The sequence below is a fragment of the Calliopsis andreniformis genome, chromosome 12 (assembly GCF_051401765.1).
Source record: "Calliopsis andreniformis isolate RMS-2024a chromosome 12, iyCalAndr_principal, whole genome shotgun sequence".
Taxonomy (NCBI): domain Eukaryota; kingdom Metazoa; phylum Arthropoda; class Insecta; order Hymenoptera; family Andrenidae; genus Calliopsis; species Calliopsis andreniformis.
Window position 1 is genome coordinate 9,831,262 of NC_135073.1, and position 27,120 is coordinate 9,858,381.

A 27,120-nucleotide genomic window follows, 5' to 3' on the forward strand; every position below is an offset into this window, starting at 1 on the left:
TATCTAATACCACAAACTAATTTCCACACCTCTACGTAAACGTTTGCAAGCCACTCACAATCAGAAAATAAAGAAATCTAGTACCTCCTGCTCGCGAATTTGATTCTCCATAGCCCTGATGCGTTTTTCTTCTTTGCGTCGAGCATCAGCTGCTCTCCGTTCCTCCTCGATCTCGTTTTGGATCCTCAGTTGTTCCGCTTGCGCTCTCAGCTCTTCTTCCTGCCTCTTCTCCTCGGCGCGCTTCGCCTCTGCTTCAGCGCGTACAGCCTCCTGCTGCCTCGCTGTTTCTTCTTGCTGTTTGCGCAGCGTCTCCTCTTGTTTGCGTATGTTCTCTTCGTTCTTTCTAAGGGTCTCTTCTTGCCGACGAAGGGCTGCTTCCTGCGCGCGTTCTCGCTCCAGCTGCATCTTCTCCTCCTCGAGTTCGCGCAGCTTGTGCGCCAATTTCTCCCCCAAGTCACTGTTTCGTCATGAATTTCATAGTTACTCGACTACACGCCCTTGCCGTCGTGTTTTGTTTGTCTATGTACAGGCTAGCATTCAGAAGTTTGAGATAGAGTAATGAGGTATAGTTCTAGTGATAGCGATAGCGATAGATGCATGTAAAAGCGTCAGGAAAGAACCATGAATTCAAGGTAAAAGTGTTTATTTTATTCATCACCGTTTTATACATTGTTCCCGAAATACACATTCAATTATAATTAGATATATACATACAAGACACGCTTGGAGATAAGTGGATGCACATTTGCGGATCGGAGCTGTCAGTTTGTCTGTTTCACAGGTTTAAGTGGTCTATTTTGGGGACAACTTACTTTTTCAAAGCAGTTTGTATATGTACAATTTATGAAGGATATAATATTAAAGGGAGACATGTGAGTTCTTGAAACTGACGCCTCCGATTCAGATATTACAACAAAGGTGTTCCTCCAGACGCCTAGGCGGAAGTTAAATTCAAGACTCAAGCGCGCGTTACTTCAAGGGAGCTCAAAAGTTGCAGCCATAGGAGTAACATTCCGAACACCTAAGAACTGACGTAAATAAATACCATAAACCCAAAATGAAACTAAAAGAAACGAATATAATATTACCCAGATTAAATAAAGAATTGAGGAAAGAAATATACAACCGATCCAAGAAGGGAAGCAGATAGGATCGAACCTCCAAATCGATAGAAAGTACTCTAGCCCTCCATAGTAATTGCCTCTGGAAAACCCCTACCTGTTCATCTCACGATTGTTGCCGTACCGCCACTGCTCCTCTTTCTCGAGGACTTCGATGATCTCCCTCTCCTTCTTCGTGATTTCATCCTCCTCGGAGGAAGTGACACTGGCGCCGAATGGCTCGCTGCTTTGACGACTGTGCTGGGACATGTCTGGGCTGACTGGCTGTTTGGTCCAGTCCTCGGCGTGGCCCAGCTCGACCCCAGAGTCCCTTTCGTGGCTGGAGTCCTGCTCATAATTGCTGTCGGTATCGTACGAGCGACGATGAAGCTGCTCGATGCGCCTCTCCTCGGCGAGGATCGCTGCCATATCTGGTGGCTTCGTTAGGGTCAGCTCGCGTTCCAGCTCGTCATCGTTTATCTGCAAGTTGTGGACGTGGAGTTTCGCTTGAATGATCTAGCTTTGTTAGAATTTAACCTTCTGCACCTACGTGATGACTCGAGTGTTATGGTGTTTGAGTTTTAGTTGGCTGAGAATGTTAGGACTTTGGATCGACAGCTTCTGTGTAAGTGGTCGGGAGTTAGGAATTATGAGTGGTGGTGAAAAAAATAGAGATAAAAAGAAGAAAATAGTTGTTTAGTACCTAGGATACTTAAGATGTATTTTATTGGGTTAATGCAAAAGTTCGCCTCTTTTCTTAAATTAAACTGAACCATGGGACGAACTTTTGCGTCAACCCAAAATAGGTTCTGTTTTAGAGAAAGGAACAGAGATCTATGAATTATCTGTGAATCAATAAAAATGTGTGAATCTGTATAAATTCGACACTTTAGTATGTGGTCTTTTTTTGTGAAGAGTTTCTTCCAGGCATCACACAATCGACGACCGTGCATGTGAATTCCGTCTGGATATTTCAGTGTACATAATTACGATTGTGTGTTACATAAATCCATTCACGTACTCCAATTAATATCATTAAACGATGTTAGCCTGCGATACGATCTTTCACAGCGTAAAACGTGAATATACCAACGACGGCGGAACACGTTAGCTTCCGGAAACAAGTGAAAGCCATTGAAGAGGTGGGAACGTGCGAGAAAAAATGAAAGTGTCGAGTAAAAAATGAATAGAAGAGAAAAATTTCAGACATTATGCTTACTATATCCCTGAGATATTTAAATGAACAGAAAATGGAAAATTATTTTCTTAAAAAAGAACGTGTTTGACTATTTATATTTATAATATTAAAAACGATTGCTTACCCCTTCAATTCCAAGAAAATCAGAACGCCTCGTGCGTAATTCCTTCTTTATTCTACGAGTGGAGTTTAATCTTTTCAAGGGTTCTACCGGAAGACTCTCTTCGTCGCTGACATCCACTGGAGGTGGGGGTGGCTTTTCCTTCGGGGGTTCCACGCTGGTTGGTGGTCCTAGAGGAAACGCCAATCCTGCGACTATCTCTTCGTCACTAGAGAGATTTAGTGGTAAAATCTGTTCGAAAAAAATTTATGTAGTTTTAGAAACAGTATATCTATCGAATCTGTTGTAAAGGGAGTTATGTTATATTATAAATTCTTCCTCTAAGCTTTTATACGACAATAAAATAATTTTAAAGAATTTTTATAGAAAAGGTATAACTCAAACTTAACATCTTCCTAATTATAAGTTCGAGGACCTACTTCATAGTACTTCTAGAATTAACAGTAACTCATTTATCAAGCACATCCAAAAAAAAAAATTGCAAACCGTTTCTAATGAAACCCATAATAAATGAGTCTGCAAGATCTATCTATCTTTGAAATGAAAACCGAGAGTGAACATCTCATAACTTTAATTCCACGAAAAAGAGTTCAGAATGATCTATCACCTGTTTTGACATGGGCGACACTGGGCTGAGAAGACTCATCGTGTCCACCATCGGTATCTCTGGCTTGCCGAAGGTCAAGGTCGTCGGTCTTTCGGGCACGGGGACGTTCTTCGTGGTCTCGTTGGTCTCAGGTGCATCGTGCGCGTCGATCGACTCCTCGATCTGTTTTCGCGGCGGTGGCTCGAAGGTCTCGATCTTCCCGTTCATCTGCGCTTCCTTTTCCTCGTGCTCTTCGTGTTCGACTGACGGGCTCGGCTGGCAAATCGCCGCCACAGCCGCTGCCGCCTCTTCTTCGCCCGCTTTCTCGATAACGATCGGTTCCTGAAGAGACGCAGTCTGCGTTATTGCTTCTGTCGAATGAGACTGGGCTCGCGGCTAGACACCGCTCGAATTTTGCAACGCCACATTCTATGCTAATCCAGACACCAGCGTGCATCGCCTCCCAGGGTTTCTCAAACTTTAGATTCGTTTATGTTCGACCTTTCAATGTCTCAGTAATTACTGTAGTAGCGATAGATCTTGTGATTGATACATATGATTGGAAAAATGAAAAATATACTCTTAGTGAACTGTTTTAGCTAAATATAAATCTTACTATTTTTGGTAAATGGCTCTTTGGTCACTTGTTTTAATACCTAATTTGTGAATGCTAGTAAAGTTAGGATAGCCATTTTATTTTAAATAATAATAAATAATTTTTATCGTGACAATTCATATTTTCTAGTTTAGAATTTTCTTCTCACTGGGAATATATTTACATGACCCTTTGTTAAGTTTTTAGTAAACTAAAAATTAACTATTGAGTTTCGAGAATAATGAAGAAGACATTTTTAGTACAATAGAGCTTGAGAAACACTGGATTTCGAGTAACAACTCGGGAGGCAACAGCTGTTTCGGATGGGAGACCATTTCGCATTCTACAGGTCGCTCGTTCTGCTCGTCTATTGTGTTTTTTACATGTTTAACATGTTCCCGATAGACATCGATGCACTGGGCGTTCATGCATGACTGTCGTGAGGCTTCTTCATTTGCAAAATCCGTGCGGAAACGAATGTAGAAAACCGGAACATTAGTTTGCGACTACGAACTCGAAATAAACAAATATATGAATTCATCACGGGAAATCATGAATCAGTCACGGAAAATATTAATTTAATGTTATCACAAATATTCTCTGAAACGAAGCAAATTAAAAATTATTAACGGTGAACAGTTAAAGCAACAAATAATTCTATTTTAAAAGAATCCAACAATATATCCTATGTTCCTAAGAACTGAATCTGTACCATCGTGGTTTTTGTTAATGAAAAAAGTGTAATTGAACTACCATTGACCGTGGGAACATTTTTAGTGACAAAACAAGTACATGCATCAGCGGAAGGGAACGCTTGCTCTCTTCATGCAGTTTGCTATTTCGTAAGTTTTTGTACAAACATGATGTCATGTGCTATTGCTGTGGACTGACGAAGTGCGAGCAAACAAAGATATCACCTTTCGGCAATAATGATAACGTTTATCCAGATTCACCTGAACCCTACTAGTCAGAACGATGTTAAATTTGCAGTATGTATCGACTGCTCCAGATTAGTGAGTAAGAAAGAAATGAAATTGATCGAGAAATATATTTTTGATAAGCTCCTGTCCAATTTTGTATTTTTAAAATGCGTGCTGAATTAGATCATTCCATCTTAATCAGCTGCTTGATAACGTAGATAACTTGATTTGCATTTTTTCCTGAACCATTTTTTGCATTCAGAAAAAAGTTGCTGTATCAATTGAATTTATTGTAATATATGGGTCTATTTCAGAAGACTGATTTTCTATATTCTGTGAGACTAATGAGATAGTCTTCAAAAACTTACTCGAGGAGGGAAACTCGAAGGTGAGAAACAAGCAAACTACATAACTTTTAAGGAAAAATATGTACATTATTTTTAGTATTTTTAAAAGATGAGGAAGATAAGAAAAAACGAAAATCGGGGCAAACCTAGGGAATTGACGAATTCAATTAAGCTGGAGAGCCATGCATAAACTAAATCGTGAGCCGAAAGCAAATACCACTATTGATAAGCGGACAAGTAATCAGTTGTGAGGGTGGGGAACACATTTTCATGGGGTCTTTATCACTAGTTCGAGCAATCGAAAGCGCCGTCTTACCTCTTCACAGTAGCGGAGCATAGATTTAGGACACTGGTTCAAGATTACATGATGACAATCGTTGATGTTTCTATGACAAACAAGCTCTTAAAACAGATATTCTACGTCTTCTCGACGAAGAGTCAGTTACACTCTGAATGGACGGAAGACAGACACCGTTTCCCCAAATGAAATTTTCCAAAACAGGAGAATTTAAAAAAAAAAGAAATTTTACTTTACGAAAGGGAAGAACTCCATCACTGGTCAGACAACTTGAACGACTATCTTATGATAGTTACTCAACTAGATTCCAATGAATTATATTGCCGATTAATACACGAGAGATTACGTGGAAATTTAAGATGGATTTAAGCGATAAGAATTTTTGATCGATAAGTTTTCCAAATAATCACGCAATTAATTATTTTGAGAAAAAGTCACGTGGGTTCTTACCTCCCTGATGTGCCGATTATACATCAGAAGGAACGAAAGCGACCACTTAACACAATTGAATGATTAATCGTGACAATTGAGGACACTTTTATCGTGATGATTAAATGTCGCTCTGACCAACCTTCGATCCTGGGGTCACGGGGACAACACTTCGGACGCGTTTGTCGCTGGAATGCAACTGCATGTCAAAGACCGAAGACCATAATGATCGGACGTATCTATAAGCTTGATTTTTATTGATATATCGTGCAATAGTGTCTATTTTTGGCTATTTTTGAAGACTTGTAGATTAATATGTAGGGTGCTAAAATGTAACGCAATTTTTTAAAATTTTTAAAAGAAGAGTTAAAGTAGCAAGACATGAAAAATATTAAATTTGGCACATCAAGTTTTGTCCTTTTTTGTGATACTGTATTTGAAGTTTAGATTAAACATAATTTCAAAAATGACTAAGATGTCAGTTCTGACTTTGGCTCGATGCAATATAATTCACAATCCTATCATATGAAGCAAATCATCGCTTTGAAACATTTTAACTATCTATTACGTAAACATAGTTTCTGATTTAAAGAAATATGGACCATAATTTGTAAAATATAATGCAATATAATTGACTGTTTCGCTCCGTAGCCAAAAGTTTTAGTCGTCTTTCAAAGATAAGTCATTGCTACACTGATGAGAGATTCAAACGAGAAGTTAACATCCTGTTTTGACATCCCACGTTACAAGTCTACAAATCCATCAGTCAAAGAAAATTCTTAACGAAACGTGACCAAGTTTCCTTGCCAATGTGGAAGATAAATCATTTGGACGCAGTTTGAAAATTTATACTATTTCCCTTTTATTTCTGATCAGATGTTTCGAATATAGTTAGCAGAGTTTTCACTTTTATTTCGAACAATTCAGGATGATGACGACAATGATAAAGTGATCGAAGCGTTTACTTCCGTTCACTAGACTTAAAATCAAAGACTGTATCAGCTACATACGATGAATCGAAATTGGGATTTTCGGAAGCAAAAGTGAACCCAGACGTTTCAATTTTTCCTACAAAAATTTTGTATCCAAAGGTATTCCAAATTCGCCCGCTTCTGATGTATCAAAATTAGCTACTGTTAATCTACTTCTAGCTCCCATGGGCCCCGATTCATTCGTGCTTCAAAATCCCTTTCTCAAGGAGGCCTGGGTGTCGTTCGCGGTCACACGATGGAAACACGACACGACAAATTTCTCTGCCCACTGAATTTTCTATCTCATTAACCGCGCGCACTCTTCCCGAGTGCTACAATCGATCGTTGTCCACGCATGAAAGTGTCGACGAGTCGCGTTAAGATCGGTTACAAGTTAATCTAAAATGATGCCTTACGCTCGGGCTACTTCGGATTCGCGGTGCTGTTCACAATTTTCCACGTTCACGGCCCTTTCCCGCCGCTTCTGTGGCGGTCGATCCAAGGGAACTCAGCGTTGTTCCACGAACGCGCGGGCGACTGTGACACCAACGCGACAGCGTCTCGTCACGAGTCGAGGAGCAGCGAGACTGCTTATCACAATGTCTCCTTGCGATTGCTACGTCAGGCAGTGATCGTTTCGCATTAGGCAGCGTCTCTCAGTCCAAATTATCTGCTCCCTGCTCGGATTAGGCCACTAACTATCGCGCGAGTCGGTGATCATCAATTTCGCTTCAAACTGGCACGGCGTTTACCTCCGGCTAATACGTGTTTCCGGCTACCTGATCTAATTCTACTCGATACTGAGGGGGGGTTATTATATACGTTTTGCTCCTGTGTCGTCTATTTACATCGTTCGCTATGGTCTCACGCCTTCGTTTCCAGCGAGATTTGTGCGTAACGGCGGGTAATAAATACGTGTGTGGAAGCGATAGGCGAAGACGGGTTACATTATCTGGGAGTCCTAAGTGGCAGGATTCAGTTCCCTGATCGAACAGATTCAGAGACGCCAGACCACCGAATCGCAGTCGTTTGCAAGAATCGGGAGCTTTATGCTCGCAATGAAAATCGATAGCGCCAAAGGGTTCAAGTATTATCAGAAAGCTACTTTGCCAGTTGACACAGACCTTAAAGAAAATTTGGTTTCTCTAGGTTCAAGAGTTTTTGTTAGAAGCTGTTAGTCTTCGATCTTTAACCTCTTCATGCTCTTTTCATCGTCCACAGGCAATCGAGCAATTCCCACCACTTAGACACCCTTCTCTAAGCCCCATTCTTATGTACAAGATCTAATGGAAGTTAGACGAAGCCTGGTCTAACAAAGGGCGAGAGGTGTACGCTCTACGCGAATGACAGCCAAGGGCGAATGATACTCGCTCTTTCGCTCTCTTAAGACTTTCTCAAAGGGCTGCTAGATTGCTGATCGATCCTAACCTCGGTCGCTGAGCTCTGCTTGTCACTGACGCGATCCACGGTGATGAACGGCGTCACTGGAGGCGTCGTAGGTGTCTTGCCCTGAGGTACCACCACCTTTTCGCAAATTTCCACCACCGTTCGGCGTCTTTCCGCAGGCAGTGTCTCTTCACCCACCGTCACCTGGTGTTTCGTGCTGAACAGGGGGGAGGAGACGTGTTTCGCGGGGAACGAGGGGGGCGATTGCTCCAGAGTGGAGGAGGGAGAGACGGGTATACAAGAGCTAGATGGAATACTAGTCGAAGGAACCGTACCGCTGGAATTTATAGGAACCGGTATCTCTGACGCTTTCGGAAATTGCGGGGACGACACCAGACTCGTCGGGCTCTTGGCGTTCGACGTTCTCCCTTTCATGGATGGCGTTTTGGGCGAGGAAGGTGAGACAGGTGAGCTCAGGGAAGACGTGGAACTCGTTGGGGAAGACTTGGTGGTGCCTATCGTCTTTCGAGGAAGCGGAGTCGGGATTTTGGATGCTGCCCGTGGTGACGTGACTGGTGTGGTCTTTGCGATTTCTTTCGCGGCACCATTCGAGACTGAGGTAGCGTTAGACTCTAGCTGAAGGGTTGTTGGGACAACTGCTGTCCTAGCAAGCGACAGAGAACAATTGTCCACAGAGTCTGATGGCGTTGAACCGGAATTCGCGATTTTGACTGAGTCCTCTTTCGAGGAACTCGGACTCTTTTCGTCGTTACTCGATTTAGGATCTTGCTCCTCTGCGAATGGATTGGAGCTGGGACTAGTCGCTTCTTTCACGGGCAGAGAGTTTGCTTTGGTTTCAGTCGGTTCTTTGGAGAGAGGTAACTTTGGTTTGGGGAGCGTGTCGGGAGGCGATCTTCGCGGAGGTACTTTGGGACTCTGATATACGATAGGACGACTCGTGGCAGGACGAAGTGTGCTAGGGTTAGTAACCTCTATGTGTGCCTGCGATTGTGATTTGTTAGTCGACAGTTCCCCAGAAGTGTCAGCAGTACCCTAGAGAACCAAAGAGTTATTGGGTAGATTGTACCCTGCTCTCCCATTACCAAAGAATAAGAATAGGTTTAGTGTTGAAGCTGGCCATTGTTAAACGAGTACTCGAGGCTCGGTCATGAAGTACAAGAATTTCTATTCACAAAATCTTCAGAAAAAAGAACTGAATTACTTCACGACTATCTTTCATAAAACAAAATATCCCAATACTGACTTTTCCAATAATCTCACCATAATAATTGATAAGTATAACAAAGTCTAAAAAATTTTCTTTCCATGAACATCAAGCAACACAATTTATACCGCCAAAGGATTCAATTTTACGTATGCCAGCGAGTAGATATGACGATCAAATTTAACTTTACAACTGAAAAACACTGTCATGCAACATCGTCTGTACTCCTTACCTTCTTTGCTACTACTGCTTCCTGTTGGCTGGCAGAAATCGTCGAAATCTCGTTCACGGTTACAGGAGCGCTCTCTTCCGCGACAGTCTCATTCGTCGTTTCAACATCGCGAAGCTCTTCCGGTTTCTCCTCGATGATCTCGTGTCTCTCGATGATCGTGCTAGCGTGCACGATGTCCTCGTCAACTGGCTCGTCAGCCTGGCTGACAGAGCAGCTAACATCGGCCGTGTGGATCCCGGAATCCTCGCGGTCCGTATCGTTCAGAAGTTCAGCGGACGAGGAGGATGCTGGATAGCGTCTACTGTAATCAAGCTCCTCTAGACTCTGTACACGCTCGAAAGTGTCAGGCCCACTGGAGGCGTCAGCGTCCAGAGAATCCAGGCTTCTGTGGAAGGCAGCCCTAGGCACGCGATATTCCGAGTCAGGGGACGAGCTCCTCTCGCTAGGCGTCGAGGTGTCGATTCTGTTCTCTTGATCTCGGAAGCACAGCGAGTGCTTGCCAACAGAGGACCTCTTGTCAGCGGAGTCCTTGCTCCTGGCTGCGTCCAGGGCGCTCAGACGATCTTTTATCGTTCTAGCAGACAACTCGCCGTTGTGTCGGGACTCGTGAGTAGTGCCAGGTGCGGATGACTCGTCGCTGCTGCTGTATTTTTCCAACGTGGACAGTCTCTCTCTGAGTGGTCTCACTGTCTCCAGTTCCTCGGTGCTCATTTTGCGATGGTTAGAGGTCTTGCTCTCCCTCTCCGAAGCCTGCTTCTCCAGATGGGACAATCGTTCGCGGATCGAGCTCATGTCGCCTGAGAGTCTGTTCAACGTCTTGCTCGTCTTCTCGCTGGTCTCTGGCTCGTGCTTCTGTTTCTCCAGATTCGACAGCCTTTCCTTGATCGATTTCGTTCCGGTGAAATCGCCGGAGAGCCTGTTGTTCATCTTGCTGTCGTTGCTCTTCTGCGACGCCTTCTCAAAGATCTCCCGTCTCTTCAAGATGTCCACTTTGACCACAGGCATGGTGGACTTGCTGTCGTCGTTCAGGCTCGTCTTCGAGCCGTTCGTCGATGATTTAGCGTTGTCCAGCTTCGCGTCCAGGCTGGCCAACGATCGCCTCGGTATGTTCTGCGAGACTCTAGACACGTAACCGCGAATCGCACCCTCGTAGGTGTACTCTTCTGGCTCCGGGGAGCTGGTGGTCGCCGTCGTCCCCGAATCGTACTCTTGGTTGTTGCTGTGGTTGTGATTGCTATGGAAACCGTTCCCGAATGGTTTCTTCGTTGTCGTCGTTGTCGTTGTTGCTGTTGTGGTCGCTGACGATGTCGTCATGTCGTTCCCGATCACGCTCTCGCTTGGCACGTTGTCCACGTCAGAGTGGTTCTTTTCTATCTCGCTGTCTCTGTCGCTCTGTAAAGGATTCAGAAGTCATTTCGTTTTTTATGGGATAAAATGTAGGTACTCGATATGTGAAGACTCAAAAATGGCAAATTGGTTTGAGATAGAGATTTGTTCTCGGAATTCGAGAATGTTGGAATTCCTAAAAATTTTAAAAATTTGTAACTTCTTTCAAGATGACCATTTTGGAATACGATTGCTATCTTAAATTTTCGGCCTTTGAGATGTGTTCAAATTTTGCATGTTATAAAAGTGTGGAGAATAGAACACAGAATAAAAATAATACACCAAATTTATGATATATTTTATTACAAGTACGTTCCAAAACGTGATCAAAATTTCGATATTCTGGGGAATTCTAACACTCTCGAGTCATTAGATACTTTTGAGGTCCCGACAAGATCTGATCTACCTATTTCTGACCGGTTAGTAGTATCGTATACCCAATGGTTTCAGGTTTTCGTACACTTCTAATGATGTGCAATGGAAAAGGTTTATTGTGTCTCCTACGTAAAAAAGATGTATAGATAGGAATGTAGCTGTCCTTAAACTGTCTTTGATTTATTTCGCTGAGCAGTAATCGGATGATTGAGTCAAGATATAAAGATTACTGGTGCAAGTGGTAGTCTTACCAGGACGCTGTGTGTGTCATCGTGAGTGTCGCCGCTAACCGAGCTCTTTCCACTGCTAGTGCCTATGCCAAGGTCACTCAGGTCATTGGCATCCTCCTCGTGGTACATGGCCAAGCTGATGCTCAGTTTGCGACCCCTGTTGCCCCTCTCTTCCATCATTTCCGAGAAAGTCTTGCTCCGACGACGCTGCCGATCGTGTTCCTCCAGCTCGAGTTTCTTTACCTCGACCACCCGCTCGATTATGTGCTCTTGACGCTTCCTCCGACTGCTCTTCCAGTTGTCCAAATTCTGAGAACACGTCATAACCAATATGAGCGAATGTATTTAGGAGTGCAAGACTCAGTGAATTTACTAATTCAAATTTTATTAACTTCGCCCCTGTGGACATTATGGTCTGTTAATTTACTGAATGTTTTGAGACGATTTAAAACTTTTATGAGTTATAAATAGTTATAATAAGTTATAAATAGTTTCATTAATAATGATCTCACCGATTGCCAATCTTCGGGATCATCGCGGACTTCTTGTTTTATTTTCTTCACTTCCTGAACTTTCTGTAGCTGCTCCTGGGCTGTACGATACAAGGAGCATGGGCCCACTTTGACGAACTGAAGAGGATTGGTTGCTTGCTTAGGAGGTGTTTTTAGGGTCGTCTTTAATTTTGGCGGTTCGTGTGTGATCTGAAATTAACAAATAAATGAAATATAATTTCCACCGTACTGATCCTTCGTTTCTATCAGTGTAAGAGCTTTCACCACGAAAATGTATAAAAAAGGTGATGATATTATTCGCGATTCTTTATTGAGAACTGAGCTTTATTGAACGCCAGTTGGGTTTGCTCTTTGGATTCGCTTGCGCTGGAAATTTCTCCTACAAGAGACTCGTGCAACGATCTAGTCGCGCTTCGAGGGTCACTTGAGGAAGAATAGGATGAGATGGGTCATTGACTGGAAAAGGACTGAGAGCAAAAAGGTGCGAATCACTGTAACACTGCTTTTTATTTCCTTAATCACGCTATTCATTACTTCATTATTATAAAAACAAAGTGAAACCTACACTTCTCGTAATTTATATAACAGTATTCTTCGCAATACTGTTAATAATTCAACATTTCAAAATAACTCATATAACAAATTTCAAGTTATTTCTTAACCCATTCGCAACTGATGACGTACTGTTATGTCAAATATGTGCTAAAATTCACAAGTACAGTTGAGAATTGGTTACAGTTCAATCGAAAGAAATGATGTAAGAGCTTAGGTTGAAATGAAGAGAATGAAAAACCATGAAAAATAAAAAACAAGATAACCAAGTGCACCGTGAAGATCAGGACACAAAAAAGAGGAGAGGAAAAAAAGCAATCTTTCAGTTAACGTCAATAACTCAGCAAAGCGTTACAACACTGTGGACTAACCGGAAGCGGAAATACACTTCCACGGCATTAAGGCTTTTCAAAAGCGAGCATCGTCGCGAATCGCTGCGCGGGTAGTTAAGCAACGATTGTCAAGCGAGTCCTCGGAAAATTGCGCTCCTTTGTCCCTACGATCCTTTCACGCGTTGCGAACCTGATAGAAGCCTCCCTGATGACGTCACTTTAATTCTTCCCGTTTAATCGGTGCAAACCTCTCATCTGCGCTTGCACACAGTACAAAGCATCTAAAAACGTCGCGGTTGAATATTCCATCCATTGATCGCTGCCCTTTATACCATATCAGCAAAAAGATTCAAATCTTGCGTTTAAAATTAGAATCTGACGTAACTTATATTACTCGTTTAACGTACTGCCGATTCACGTGGACGATATAAATTCCAAATGCATTAAGTGGGCTAATAAAGTTAAATCAAACTAGAATAAACTTATCTTAATAGCTCGACTCAGGGTGATACAGTGCAAAGTGATTGTCCCCGCGATGGCCTCGGGAATCGAAGATTAGGGAGGCTTAAAAATCGAAAACACCGCCGAGATACCGCAGAAACGATTATTTCGCGAATATCCTTAAAACGAGTATAATCGAATGCGTCCATCCATGACGCAGCTGCTCACTGAACTTACGGCTTCCTATCGCGCATGGCTTCTTCGAAGCGAACTCGGCAAGATTCTATCCGCGCTCCTATCGAGAAAATGGGGCACAATTTCCTATGGCATTCTGGTCTCTGCCAATGCTTATCTCTTCTTGAGGAGACAAACATAGTGAAGATACTCACCATCCTCTCATTTCGCCGCTCTGTGGCGGCGGACTGCGAGGCGGGCATCCTTCGTTCCTTCCTCCTTCTCTCTCTTCTTCAGGGGAGCTCCTCCTCTTCAGTGTAGCACGACTCCTCGCACGGTCGAGCCCATCCTACGCCTCGTCCCTGCAACCAACCAAGGGAACCTTATTAACTGACGAACTAACGGGAAATTGCGTCGCCTCTTGCTGGCGATATCAAGGGAACCGTGAAAACGTGTCGTAACGATTTTTTGAAGCGTACTTGGAAATGGGTGGAGTTGTTTGTTAAGCAAAAAGGGGAAGCGGGAGACACTGTTAAATGAATCAGAAATGTTCTAGGTACGACAGTATGGTAGTTATACGTACTGCTGGGAGCTTAGAAGTTGTCAGTAGATCTAACTGGCTCTGCAGAAAAACTCTTCTCTTATTAGCCGAATTGGTCACATCTATTACTGCTACTTGCAACAAGCTGAATAGCTCTTTTACACCTGTGCTGTCTCACTGACAACTTGTGAGCTCCTAATAGTACTTCGTTTGATGGAAGTCTTTTAGTGTATATGTATTTGGTTAAAAAATATCTTGTCCTTCTACTGAGAATTTTTCAGTAATTTGAGTAATAAGACCTACTAGATTTTTATTCTGTGTAAACCTACTTTAATTTCGACGAATTTTTAGTAGCAGGACATGATATCTTTTGGCCGATTATACACTGATTCTAATTATTAATGGAATGTTTAAATTGATTCTTCTTCATCAACTATCATGTTAATTTAAAAATATCACCAAAGTTATTTAATATAGAAAAAGAAATTTATACAATCAAAGATATAGTAATAGCAAATAGAAAACAATTATCTCAAAGACAAATGAACCATGGAGAAAAACACTATATTGGAAAATGTTTCTCATAAAAGACAGGTGACACTAATTTAAGTAATTAGTCCAATTAAACAGAAAGAAGAGCCCAGCAAAAGGACAAGTAAATCGCGTGAAGTTAAAAAACGCGGCATAAAAATCGGTAAGCCCAGTACTGAATGCTGAGATCGTTAACAGCGTTCGAGGAAGAGTACGATAAAAAGGTGAACGTTAAACGATAGACGCTCAACAGAAACCGTACGAGCAAGAAAAGTGACGAGCCCAATCGGAAAAAATCGACGAGGAAGGGAGAAGAATTAAATTACTCGAAGGTAACTTTGATACGTATTTAACGTCTCTAGTGAGGCCAGCGATGGCGCAGCCACGACGGTAGACGAAGATCGAAACAGGGAAATGGACCTCGTTACGGAATACTCGTCGAGGGAAAAGAAAAGCCAACAGAAAGAAAGAGAACAACATGGGAGACCCTCGATCGAACTGGTTCAGACTATCCCGACAGGCGTAAAACGATATTAAAGCCTTTCTCGATCGAGGGAAAATCGAATAGCAAGACCGATCACTTTATCGTAACAGAGCGGAAAGGAGGCTGGAATTGGATACCTCCTCTAATGAACTGATTAATTCACCGTGTTTCTATGGACGCTACAGTGGCCTGGGAATCAACGCTGGTTGATTCTAATAATTGCATTTCATTGCATTTAGAAATGCGACAGACGAGGACGAGTAATTTCATAATTTGTGACACGCCTAGAAATGCATTTCACTAGATTTTTGCGGAACGTGGAACGTTGTAACGCTGCATCGCATTATGCAAATTAGAACTCTCATTAACGATAAGTAATCAATACCAGTGGTAATTAAGAGCTAACGCCGCGATATCTGTATCTTCAATCTTGTACTTCAGTTTTCTTTTTCTGTACTATTCTAAGTATAGAAGTGGTCGATGGTAGTTGTACCTTGTGATTGAGTGATAGGAGATATTGATCCTGTTTTGAGCGAAAGTGTCGCTATGTTTCTGATAGGTGCAACAAAATGTAGGTAACAGAGAGGTTCGAAATTTTCTTATGGGAATATATTTCTTCCGGTCCTCATTTCGCAAGACTCGCACATATCGCTCGACGAGCAAATATTGTTACAGGGCGGCTGTGTTTGCACGGTGCATCCGTTGGAAACGTTCTATTTCGGTCGCAACCTCAGCTTTCGCGATCAGCTGAAAGCTTTTCAAGGCTGTTGATTTTCGTGTACCGATGAACGAATCAAGGGGGTATAAGTTCTCGGGGGTCCATAAAGTAGCCAAGACTAGCGAAAAAGGAGGACACTGAAGAAAGAAAAATTACTTGTTTCTACAGGTGTCGATTATTAGTGTGCACAAGCGTTATGAATACAGATTCATGAAGAAGCAAAATTTTTTTTCTTTTTTATCATAAAGTACGTCGAAAGTTTGTATCCTTATGGTGCATCAATATTGCACCTTTAATATTTGAAATTTGATGTATAATATAATGTTTGTATACTAGTATTAGAATAATCGAGAGGTATTATTTAATCGATGCAAATAAGACGTAATGGCTGTGACGAAAACGATGTAATATACACATGGACTTGTAGGAAAATTACAGGAATGATTGATCAACGAATGGTCGTCAGGAAATTAAGAAAAGTTACGAAGGATAGCATGGATAATGGATAATGGCTACCAACCTGTTTCCTGCTAATCGTTGAGAACAAGAATATGCAAAATCATGTGCAACCGTATGCGGACTTATTCATTTATGTAGAGGAGTGGTCATTACGACGAGCTTATGTCGTGGGAACGAAAAAATAACCACACCCTTAATTGTTTCTCCTCTTTAGGAATCATATCAAAGTTTCCACTATAAATCTTCACATTCTTTCCTCTGATCATTTCTTTCGTTTGAATTTTCTATCAGTATTTATTGAACTTACAGCATAACCCACTTATTCAAGTAGAACTAAATTATTCACTAACTTAAATTATGGTACTGTGTTTTCAGCAAAGTAGAAATTCACTGAGAATTTTATTGCTACCCATTTTCTCTACTTTTCTCTCATTTTTCTCAAGAAAATAGTAACTATATTTTTTTCAAGGGTACCAAAAATATTTTATCCCGTTGTAATTTAATATTTAAAATTCGGTGTTGTGAAAGACATCTGTATTAATATAGGAGTTAAACTTTGTTCAGATTAGTCAAGTTACATGAATTCGAGTAGCTTGAATGTAAATGATTTGGACCAATTTGACCAATGTGGACGTGTTATTTCACTTGATTTGGGATATCCTTTTAAGCTTCAAGTGAAGTTGACGTCCTTTCTACTTTTCCTTGCATCGAAATACACATTGATTGATGTGTACTATACTATACATAGCAAATTTCAAGCAAATCGACAAACCTGTGAACGTCAAGGCAGCTGTCAAAAGTGTATGTTTTGTTTCTTTCTTGTTTCTTTCGACGCCATTTTTGTTATCTTTGTGTGATAACTTGAATTCAAGTAACATGACTTATGTGAACATAAACTTGATATGAAACTACATGAATGCAAGTGGTTTGAATTCGAGTAACTTCATTAATCTGAACGAGATTTTAGACTTTCTTTTCTTCCTTTGTTCAAAGATTTGCGATCGCGTTTTCTCTTGTTTGCGAGAATCTGCATCCTCACCTCGAGGCTCACAGCCACTAAATTATTCAAAAGAACGTTCTACTCCATTGTCAGATGATTTGTTCTTCACGATCCAATGCATCCAATTCGTTGAATGCACGGATGATTCCCCTTGCCGTAAAACTTTTTTTGGTATCGCGTGGCTACTGTACCATAAAATTCAATGTTAAACGCTGCATAAAATAAAATCCCTTTGACTCCACGACGGAAAAGAGACGGCGCTGAAACGCACCGATGACGAAGATCCGACTGCTAAAACCTTGCATCGATCACTTTCAATAACACGAAAGGAATCATCCAGAGAAAGAAATAATTTTTAAATAATAACTCTAAAAATAGATCACTTTTTCATTTACTCTTACCTACTTCAATTCTTCATGAAAGTCGTATTTTTCATGGATAATTGAAAAACAAGCTTCGTACAAATGACAAAAACACACAGTTTTTGCTATCATAGAAAAACGCAAAGACAATCTACAATCTTGCATAAATTTTGCTTATCTTCTTTCTAATACTACAAGGTATCAGAGGTAGAAGAAAGAGTGAAACTAATGTTCCCAAGAAAATAATTCGAGTGAATGAAAAAAAATTGCTCAGGGACCAGAGTGAAAATTTATGTTCTACAGAGTTTGAGGTTTTCGCGAGAGAAGAACAAGGTAGAAACGCTGTTCTCGAAAGGTGTTTAGGGAGCAGGCAGAGGAAGCCGAGGAGTCGACGACAGCTCTTAACCATGATGCCGACACGCTCTGTATCCTCTGTCTGATGGTACTAAGGCAAAATCGAAGTACGATCGAAGCCAGCTGGAATGTTGGCGGAAATCAGGATATCGATACGGACACGCACACTAAGTAGATACGAGTGTATCTGTATTCACCTTGATATCATCGTAAATCTAAGCCACGTCTTACGATTTTATCGAGCCTAAGCTTCTCTTCGAGCAATCGACGAACTTTATCTCGCATCTACGTTAGCTCTATGGTGTTAATTAGCTCTACTGATTTTATTTTTTGGCATCTCTGCCGAAATTTATATTTCCTACTTGCCTATCGTCAATTTCTTCTAATAATTACAGAATTTTATGCCTTTCTCATAATGATCATTTTTCGTTTAGGAAGTTGTCGTTGGATACTTGATATGTGGTTAATTTTTATAATTTATTATGGTGGGAGGAGTTATAGTTGAAAAGGATCCTATGTGATTCATTGTGTATTTATATTTATAATCATTGTTTCGAGGACAATTCTAATAAAATCTCTTTTTGGAATCTGAAAATAAGGATTGTAGTTAACAAAAATCGAATATTAATTTAAGTACTATTATCTTAGAACAAACTTTACGACACACCATGTAGAACGTGAAATTTTTTCTTATATTGTGAAGTATGTCTAACTGTACCTGAGAAATGTTTGGTATATTCCTAGCAAGGATTTGGTATGTTTCCATAATATACTCTTCAAAACGAATTGATTGGTGTATAAAGACACTTCATTCAACACTTTTGTTGCATTATTTCATTTAGAATCGCTTTACATTTGCAGTCACCAATAGTAAAGCGTAAGTAGATACAACAGACGCTAGTCAGACACGGGAGCCAAATACTACACGATCACCACGCATACCTCAAAATCTATCCTATTTCACATATGTATCAACTCCACTTACACTATAACACAGAAGAAATTTTCTGCAATCAACCTCACGAAAAGACCATTAAACCTTCGAACCAAATCGAGTTATTTAACTCGACATAAAATTTCCATCCACGATATCGAGGACACATTACTTTTACAAGCGTTAAACAGATATACAGTTGCAGTGACCTGATGTCAGTCTCTGTACGATCGTCGCAAGACACGCGAAAATGTCGCAAGAACGGTCACAGTTAGACCAGTCGCGCGGCGGTTCGCTTTTCCGTGACTCGTTTACGAGCACGTCGTACCTGACATTCCGGCTCCACGCTCGCGGAAGAACGTGTTCCCGGACGAGTCACTCCTCAGGAATCCCTTCGAGGCAAGTAAAACCGGCCTTGGATCTCCTTGAGGCCTCTCGTGTCAATACGCTGAGCCCGCGGCCCTCTCCCCTCTTTGACATGCAGATCAGTTCTGGCAGAAAGAACAAACGTGCTTGGCTTTCACGAAGCGGGAACGCCAGTCACGATGCGTTTGCCTCGATGCTCATCGATTCGAAATTCCACTGGTCGACGGGGCGGACAATAAAAAAATTATGCAATACTCCTTCGTCGTTTATTTTTGGATTGATTAGACTTGGTGGTTATTGGATCCTGAGCATAACTGCAGAATGATTGTAGACTCTTGTAAACTATAGTGGGTCATAGAATCGTTTACCTCTTTTTGGAATATTACTTAATTATAAAAATCATTGTGATGCATTTCTTTTTATTCTGTCTGCTTTAGTTCTAGTTTTTATGTTTAAACTTTGTTGGGTTGCCTTAATTTTCTTGGACATGTCCGTAGTATTTGAGGGACCATTGCTCCAAGCACTTATTTTTAAGACAATTTCCTTTTATTAACATTCACAATAAAACGATACTTAAGCTCACATCGAAGACACTGTAACCTTGAGCTACCCTCATCGTTCCTGCTAATCACTCCCACAACTTTCATCATCCTCATCAAAAACAATGACACAATGCAAACGAGGAAAAATCTTTCAAAGACCATATGCCAATCTATCTCTCCGATGTTCGCTCGAAAGCTCCTCGAGACTTAAAAAGAACAATATCACCTTGATCCCGATAGCCAATCCGGAGAAACCATATTGGTATTTAATAACAAGCACGTACGGAAAGTTGGAACGACTAACCTGATTACCTCCCATCGCCTAACATTACCTTCTACGTTCACTAAGCAGCATTATCCATGCAAGAATGACTGGACGAAATCGCTGGCTACTGGACATTGTTTACGCTCTGCGTGAAAACCCAACGAAATGGCACGAGCATCTGGGCCAAAATGTGACTCGCCTCTGTCCTCGTTAAATTAAATCGTCCAAAGAGCCATCAAGGCTTCTCATCGATCCTCTTTCACCAGCAGCCTCGATAGCGTCTTTGACGCCTCTCTAGCCCGACGTTTTATTGCCGTGTAACGCCTCGCGCGTTCATCCAAAGGGAAGGAATTAAATGTTTCGAGGCCGTAAACACAATTTCATCGGATTCGTTAAACCCCGACGAGGTGTTAATGTCGCCTGCGGCACCTAAAGCGAACATCTCGGGCCTAAGAAGATTACACAGATTTGCGTTTGCGTTAGCGTGTTCGAAATTAATGGCAGCGCGCGATATCGCTAGCGCGGGAGGGTGCGCGTTAAGCAGATAAAAGGGGAAGAGAAGGGCGAGAATCTTAACTCATGGCTGAGCGTGAAAGCTAGGCGCGTCGACTTAGCGCGAGTTATACCGTTCCCCGAGCATATTCTGTACCTCGACGCTTTAAATTGTGGTTCAATGCATGCGGAAGTGTTGCAACGATGTCTCTTTTCCAAGTAGAATATACTTTAGAAATTTGACATTTTTTAATCGTTGTAAAGGGACAATTGAGATTCTGCATCCCTTTGTGAACTGAGAATATTGAAATGTGCAGAATTTGTGAAATTTTCTTTTTCAGTATATAGGGTGTCTATGCTGAAGCAGGCCACCTAAATATCTCTTGTATTTTTAATGACATATCATAATTTGAATGGTTTCGAAGAACAATCTTTTGTATAGGATCATGTTTTTTTAGTTTTTAAAAATTTCATGTTACTAAAAACAGGGGAGGTTTTTAGGTACTCTGCTTTAGTTTGGATACCCTATATTCTATATTCCTTACAATATCTATGTATTTGTAGTATAAAATAAATGTATTATGTTATGTAAGATTAAATTATTAAGATTTATCGCGCTTTGAAAAAGCCCTGAGATTATAATTTTACTGCATATCGAAACCTGCCAGGAGGTATAAAACGAAATTTTATTACGCTCTTGATAAGGGTGACACGTATGATTTCTCAATTTAATTTAATTGCACAAATTGAATTCCATTTGCCAAATACGCGAAGAGGGTGATTTAGTCTCGAGATGCTATCAGAACCATATCATTTAAGATCATTTTGTGGTGTGAAATGATCACAAATGATACGGCAACGATCGTTTCATGGTACTAAGCGATAAGTAATTGCTTCGACACTCGATTTTCAGCAATATTTCTCCTGTAAGTATAAGTACGAGTACATTTCGAGTTCTTCAATGGTAAACACTTGCCCAGCGTTTAAAAGATTGTTATTTTTTATATTTCAATTACTACAGAGTGTGTAATTAAACCGTAGCTAGTTAATTATTACATTAACGATCTCGTAACCGTAGATCATGATTTTCCTGCTGTCGTTTCTCTTGTTGACTCATCGGAGTCTACTGAAAACGTTCTGGATGGGAATCGAGTTTATCTCCAATATCTATGATACGATTATTAGAAAGTGTTATGAATTTCGTAAAGTGTCACAGGATTCAAGCAAACAGTTGTTTCGAAACAATCAACATTAAAAGTATTACCAGTGGTACAGGCGGCCTCCTTCCTAATTGCTACCACGGTAACCTTAATTGCACCTACGATCATCTATCTAATCGTACGATCGTTACTTGCAGGAGCGCAAACTCGTCGTTAGTTCTGTGTAATATAAGAACGTAGGAATTGCGATCGTTAGTGCAGTCGGAAACGGCCGCTATTTTTAACGAATTCAATTCGTCGCCAGAAATGGTACGTTTAAATCGTTACACTCAACCAGTTTATGAAACGGTCGTCAAAATAGTATGTGTCGGTATTAATCTTTCTTATAAAAATTCATGATCCTGCGTATAACAGTCACGAAAGCGTAATAACCCTTTTTCTTAACTGCCTCCACTGTAAAGTCATTTGTGCCCACTCAATTTCACCCGCTGTTAGTATACGATAGCAATTTATCATAAAAATTCACACTATACACAACATATTGAATTGACTGAACAAAATAAAAAATAAAATTTTACTGCGTATATTTCAGCAATATGGTGCATAAGAGTTAGAAACTGCGTGAGACGCAATTTTAGTGGAACTGGTTAATTTGTATTTAAGATCTGTAGCTGAATTTCCAAATTTCCTTCATCAACGCAGAGGGACCATTACCTTATAACTGTTAATCCGCGGAAAGCATCGCTACGCTCGTTGATGAATAAATGTAATTCCCGCTGAGATAACGAGGCGTGCGTGCCGAGTTACAGTCATTGAACGCGATAAATGAAATAAACATAAGAACGGCCAGGAGGATGTTACGTGTCGAATCATAACGACAGACAATTCCACTATTTTTTCGTGCTCTGAGATAACGTTACACGCAATTATGAATATTCCGCGATTGCGTTTCGCTCCTTGCATGATGCGTTCGTGTTGGCTTTTTTCCGATTTCCATTCTAACAGACAACGGAAAAATGATGATTTGTAACAGGAAGAGTGGAATGGTTACTCACTGCCTCGACTACGTTGCTTTGTTTTCTAATCATCTTGCAACTTTGCTTCCTTCAATTTTGTAACTAGTTGCAAGAACCTCCATTGTTTCGAAATTGAATTTCTGAGACTATAAACTAAAGAATAATGTTGTTGGATTTAAATTTCAAGAAATATTAATCATCTACTTCATTTATTTCATGCTTTAACCCTCGTACGACGAATGCAGCGTCACTTTGACCCTGAATATAGCACAAGATATCAAAATTGTAATAAATCTGTTCAGAATCATACAAAAAGTACACTTATTTCATGCATCAGGTGTACTAAAAAAAATTGAAGTATATGAAGCTTAAACTACATTTTTCTATATAAAAAACATTTTTCTTCTCCAAAAATAGTTTGCAACAGAAACTCTATTATGAGTCTAAATGACCCAGCCTTCCGCGGGTTAAACACCGATTCATCCAAGTCGATATCTTTCTTACAGCAATTTGTTCTGCTTTACTCGATACTGATAACGAGTGTAAAATCACTTGCATAATTTAAAGTTATATGTGTCCATTTCATTTCTACTGAACCGTAAATAAAACCAGATACATTTTGACAAGTGGTTACTGGGAGTCATAATTCAGCGAGTAGCGTCTCTGTTCTAACTACATTTTAATTTGCGAAATTCCGCGAGCACAGGGCAACGTAACTCGCTCGTCGTTTTAACGGTAGTCGAGTTATCGTTCCGGGGTCTTCCAATCTCGATCGTTCAGTATCGTTCCGCGTTCCTAATCGCAAGAATCTCGATACCGCAGCGCGCCGCGATGCCCATTTAATTCCTGTGGGAACCTTTTTACCATTATAAATTCATCATCATCCTCGCCGCCAGATTAAGCGGCCAGATAGGCGATTATAAATGTGGTTCGAACATCTCGTTCGAATTCATAGAATTCAATTGGGCCGGATCGAAGCATTATTGCGCTCCGCCGCCAGGAAATTGAACATCGGGGAAACTTCCTGCCCGCGGGGGAAAATGTAGAAAACAAGAAAGGACGGAGGAAGCGCAACTGTAATTTGAACCTCAACTGAAGCGTTGCGATGCGGGGCTTGGTAAAAGTAGCGATTTATCCTTCTTTCATCGGAAGAAACTTGTGAGAACATTGGGAAACTTGTAATACGTGAAAATAGCTCTAACGTTTCTTATGTTTTGTGATTGATAATTTTGGGGAAATTACGTGGCGAAATGTTCCTAGATCTAGGAAAGTTGGTTTATATTACACAGAAGAATTTTTAATCATGAGAGTATATTCGTTTGGAGAGAGGTATTTTCAAATTTTTTACGCAGAATTATCTATATTTGATACATATTTTGTAATCATCGCAAGTATTTAAATATTTCACATCAAATTAGAATATGTATCATCTTAACCCTAGAACTATCAAGGGTGGAAACAAAACAATTATTTAATCTGTCTGGACAATACAATTCAAAATTTTTTAAAGATTCAACATCTCAATTATTCATTAAAAACATAACTCTTTTCATTTATATTAGATATGGTCGAAAGAATTTTACTTTTTTTAGAGTTTTGATTAGTTCTAAGAATCACTGACATTATTTATCTATCTTTAGCATCCTACACTATTTGTTTTAAAAATTCATTTTTTAATTCATGAATAAAAATGTAGAATGTCAGGAAATAGTAAAAGATGTATTCAGAAGTCAGCACAATTTGTAATGGCGTGGAATGTCCAAGAAATGACTACCGAAAGACATCAAACTGCTGAAAGTTCCAATATTAAGCGAAATGCAACTCAATCTTGCAATCAATTCTCCTTTTGAAAAGCCTGAACTCCTCGTAACCCTGTGCTTAATTCACACCCGAAAGGGTTCGCGATCGTCCTGAGGAGAGGATCTCCGACGCAACAAAGACTCTCTTGGGTTGCAATTAAGGTTCATCGTACGAGCGACGCACGGAGAAGGCGGCGAGGGTGTAATAAAAACGCAGGAATGAAGATAAAGGAATTTCTGGCGATTGGGTCGTGACCCCTCGGGGCCCCACGATGAACCCTCGATATACGGGCCGACGCTGCCATATTGCACACGTACCGTGCATTAAGATACGCCGCGAATCGAGAGAAACGGGCAGGGAAAGAAGCAGCGAGAAATCCACCGAAGAGATTCGTAGACGACGCGGAGGGACAAGAAAAACGAGCCAGGAGGTTCCCATACGATATTTTTTCGCATCGAGATATCCTAGGCGCATCGTACGTCTGTTTCCTCGCATCGCGTATTGATTTAGTGTTTTCAAAACTGGTTTCGTTGGAGTTTGTTATTTTCATTAATAAGCGAGAACGCATTGTTTGCCCTGTTGGCTGATTTATGATGGAAGTTGATAAATAGTGCAAGATTTTTACGTTTCAATTGTGTTTTTGGTACAAATAGGTAGACACGTTTTTGTGAAGACAAAATTTTGGAGAAAACAGCTCGTGAAATATCTTGAAATTTTTAATAACAAGTTTACTGAAGTCACTTCCTGAGAAATATTTGCGTACATTCATCAAAAGTGCTTTTTTTGCACTTTTTCTCATCAGTTTCATCAGACACTGGCTTCTCGAATATACCTATTCCCTATCATTTAATCGATCGATGTTTTTATTCACTGAAGCAGTCTTAAAATTTCTGGATCTTCCCATCGGGACTGTGGCAGTATAAATACTGTCTGATTCTACTAGACTGTACTCGAATATTATCGAAACCTGGTTCCTCTCATAACTTAAAAAGTATTAATTTGTCATACAGAACTACTCTCCAGAAGTATCAATAATTTCAACTAGAATCTACCCCTTTTAGCGAATCATAATATTCTGAGAAGAAAATATTACAAATACTGTCACCGCAACAGGAAATCTTTGTATCCTATGCCAGTAATACGACTAGATGGAATGCAAAGGGTTAGATCACGTTCACTGATTTTTATACCTACAACATTCCAGTTGAAACAATCCCAAGAGCAAAATGAGCTCCTTCACAAATCATCGCGGAAACGCCATCCAATTTGCGACAGAGCAATAACGAGCCTCCCCTTGGGAAAGCTCTCGAAGGCCTTGTGCGTGGAGCACAAATCAGACTCCAGCTTTCGGAGGCCACTATTCACGATATAAAGTGCTGCATACGAGGCTCTCGTCGCGACACAAAGACGCGTTCCAATATTAGGGGAACCGAGGCTCGGGGGCGCATCGGTATCGCCGAGTAAGACGTGGGAGGGAATAAGCCGCGAGGGTAAAACGACCAAGAGGACTGGACTGTTAGACCCTGTACTCCTAAGACTAAGGAAATACGAGGCTGTTTTGGCGAATCGGTGGATTTATCGCGCGATTCGCGCGCTTTTTCAGCCCGTCCCGCGCAGCTGCAATCGCGTCGATATTTTCAGAACCGTCGGCTACGCGACCTCGCGTTCGACCGTCTGCGAACCCTTTCCATCTCCTTGAAGATGGCTCTTGGATCCTCTCCGCGTTAGAAAGGCTACGAAAAGTACCATTCTTTTTGGAATTGATAAACGAGCTCCTGAAGCAATCTCTGGGCTCTGTTGTGGAAGATAATGTATGCTGGAGAAGCATATATTTATGTGTTTGGGCAGAAGAAGAATTTGTAAAACATGGTTTTTGCTTGCCGTTTACTGGAATTATTTTCGGTCTTAGGTGGTCTGATCTTGAGAGACCGACTTTCGGGTTACTACAGAAGGTGTTGTAGATTGAATATCACTGATAAGCTACGCTTTGTTAAACACGATGAGTAGCAGCAACTACAACGATCTTTTTCATAATTTTGTTTCCTTTTCAATCAGAGTTACTGAATGTCAGATATCATTAATGTCTCTTGAAAACTGGCGCATGGTAACTCACGAGTACGTAAGTATTAATTTGTTATAAGAATGTAGGTACTTTGAGGAGACATTCTAAACCCAAAGTCAACCAGTCACCGTGTTGATACTATAAATTTCTGACAGCAGTGTCTAATTGGAGACTGACACAACTAAGCTCAAAATCTAGGAATCACTGTGTTTTCCAAAGAGACTAAAGCTACGATAAGAGGGAACTCGTGAACCGTAAGCATGGCCCCTTTTCCCATTTTTATTTTTACTCCTTCACGCAGCAAGCGTGCAAACGTGCCCTCAACGAAGTGCCGTAACATTTTATGGTACATAAAACGGTGACTTTATGCTAGCACGATTCACGGGCTCGAGTGGACCTTTTATTAATCTACGTCATGTTGGTTTACGGTCATCGGACGCTAGCCTAGCTTCATCCATTCGTCGAATTTAAGTTCGAGTAGCTGCCAACTCGTTAAATTATTCCAGACATTATGAAAATTAATTTCCATTTCATAATCCCGTTTCATGGCCCTTCGCTACTGGCTTCTTGCTCACCTAATTTTATGGCATTGTTTTTGCGAACCTGTTTCACGTTGCACCGAGT

The 27,120-nt window shown here is 40.8% G+C and overlaps 1 protein-coding gene across 4 annotated transcripts in view; it reads right to left on the reverse strand.

The window, feature by feature from the left end:
• Smash (smallish) overlaps positions 1-27,120 on the reverse strand; it is a 140,195-nt gene that overhangs the window by 2,861 nt on the left and 110,214 nt on the right. For 3 of the 4 annotated variants that reach the window (XM_076388406.1, XM_076388404.1, XM_076388405.1), the window contains exons 2-10: positions 13,626-13,772; positions 11,912-12,100; positions 11,421-11,708; positions 9,409-10,800; positions 7,994-9,004; positions 3,027-3,347; positions 2,423-2,650; positions 1,219-1,580; positions 85-457 (exon numbers count right to left, since the gene is read on the reverse strand). In XM_076388406.1, the coding sequence (XP_076244521.1) occupies positions 85-457; positions 1,219-1,580; positions 2,423-2,650; positions 3,027-3,347; positions 7,994-9,004; positions 9,409-10,800; positions 11,421-11,708; positions 11,912-12,100; positions 13,626-13,673 (4,212 nt within the window). In that variant the 5' untranslated portion in view covers positions 13,674-13,772. The remainder of the gene's footprint in view (positions 1-84; positions 458-1,218; positions 1,581-2,422; positions 2,651-3,026; positions 3,348-7,993; positions 9,005-9,408; positions 10,801-11,420; positions 11,709-11,911; positions 12,101-13,625; positions 13,773-27,120) is intronic. The other variant, XM_076388407.1, reaches the window with a different exon arrangement.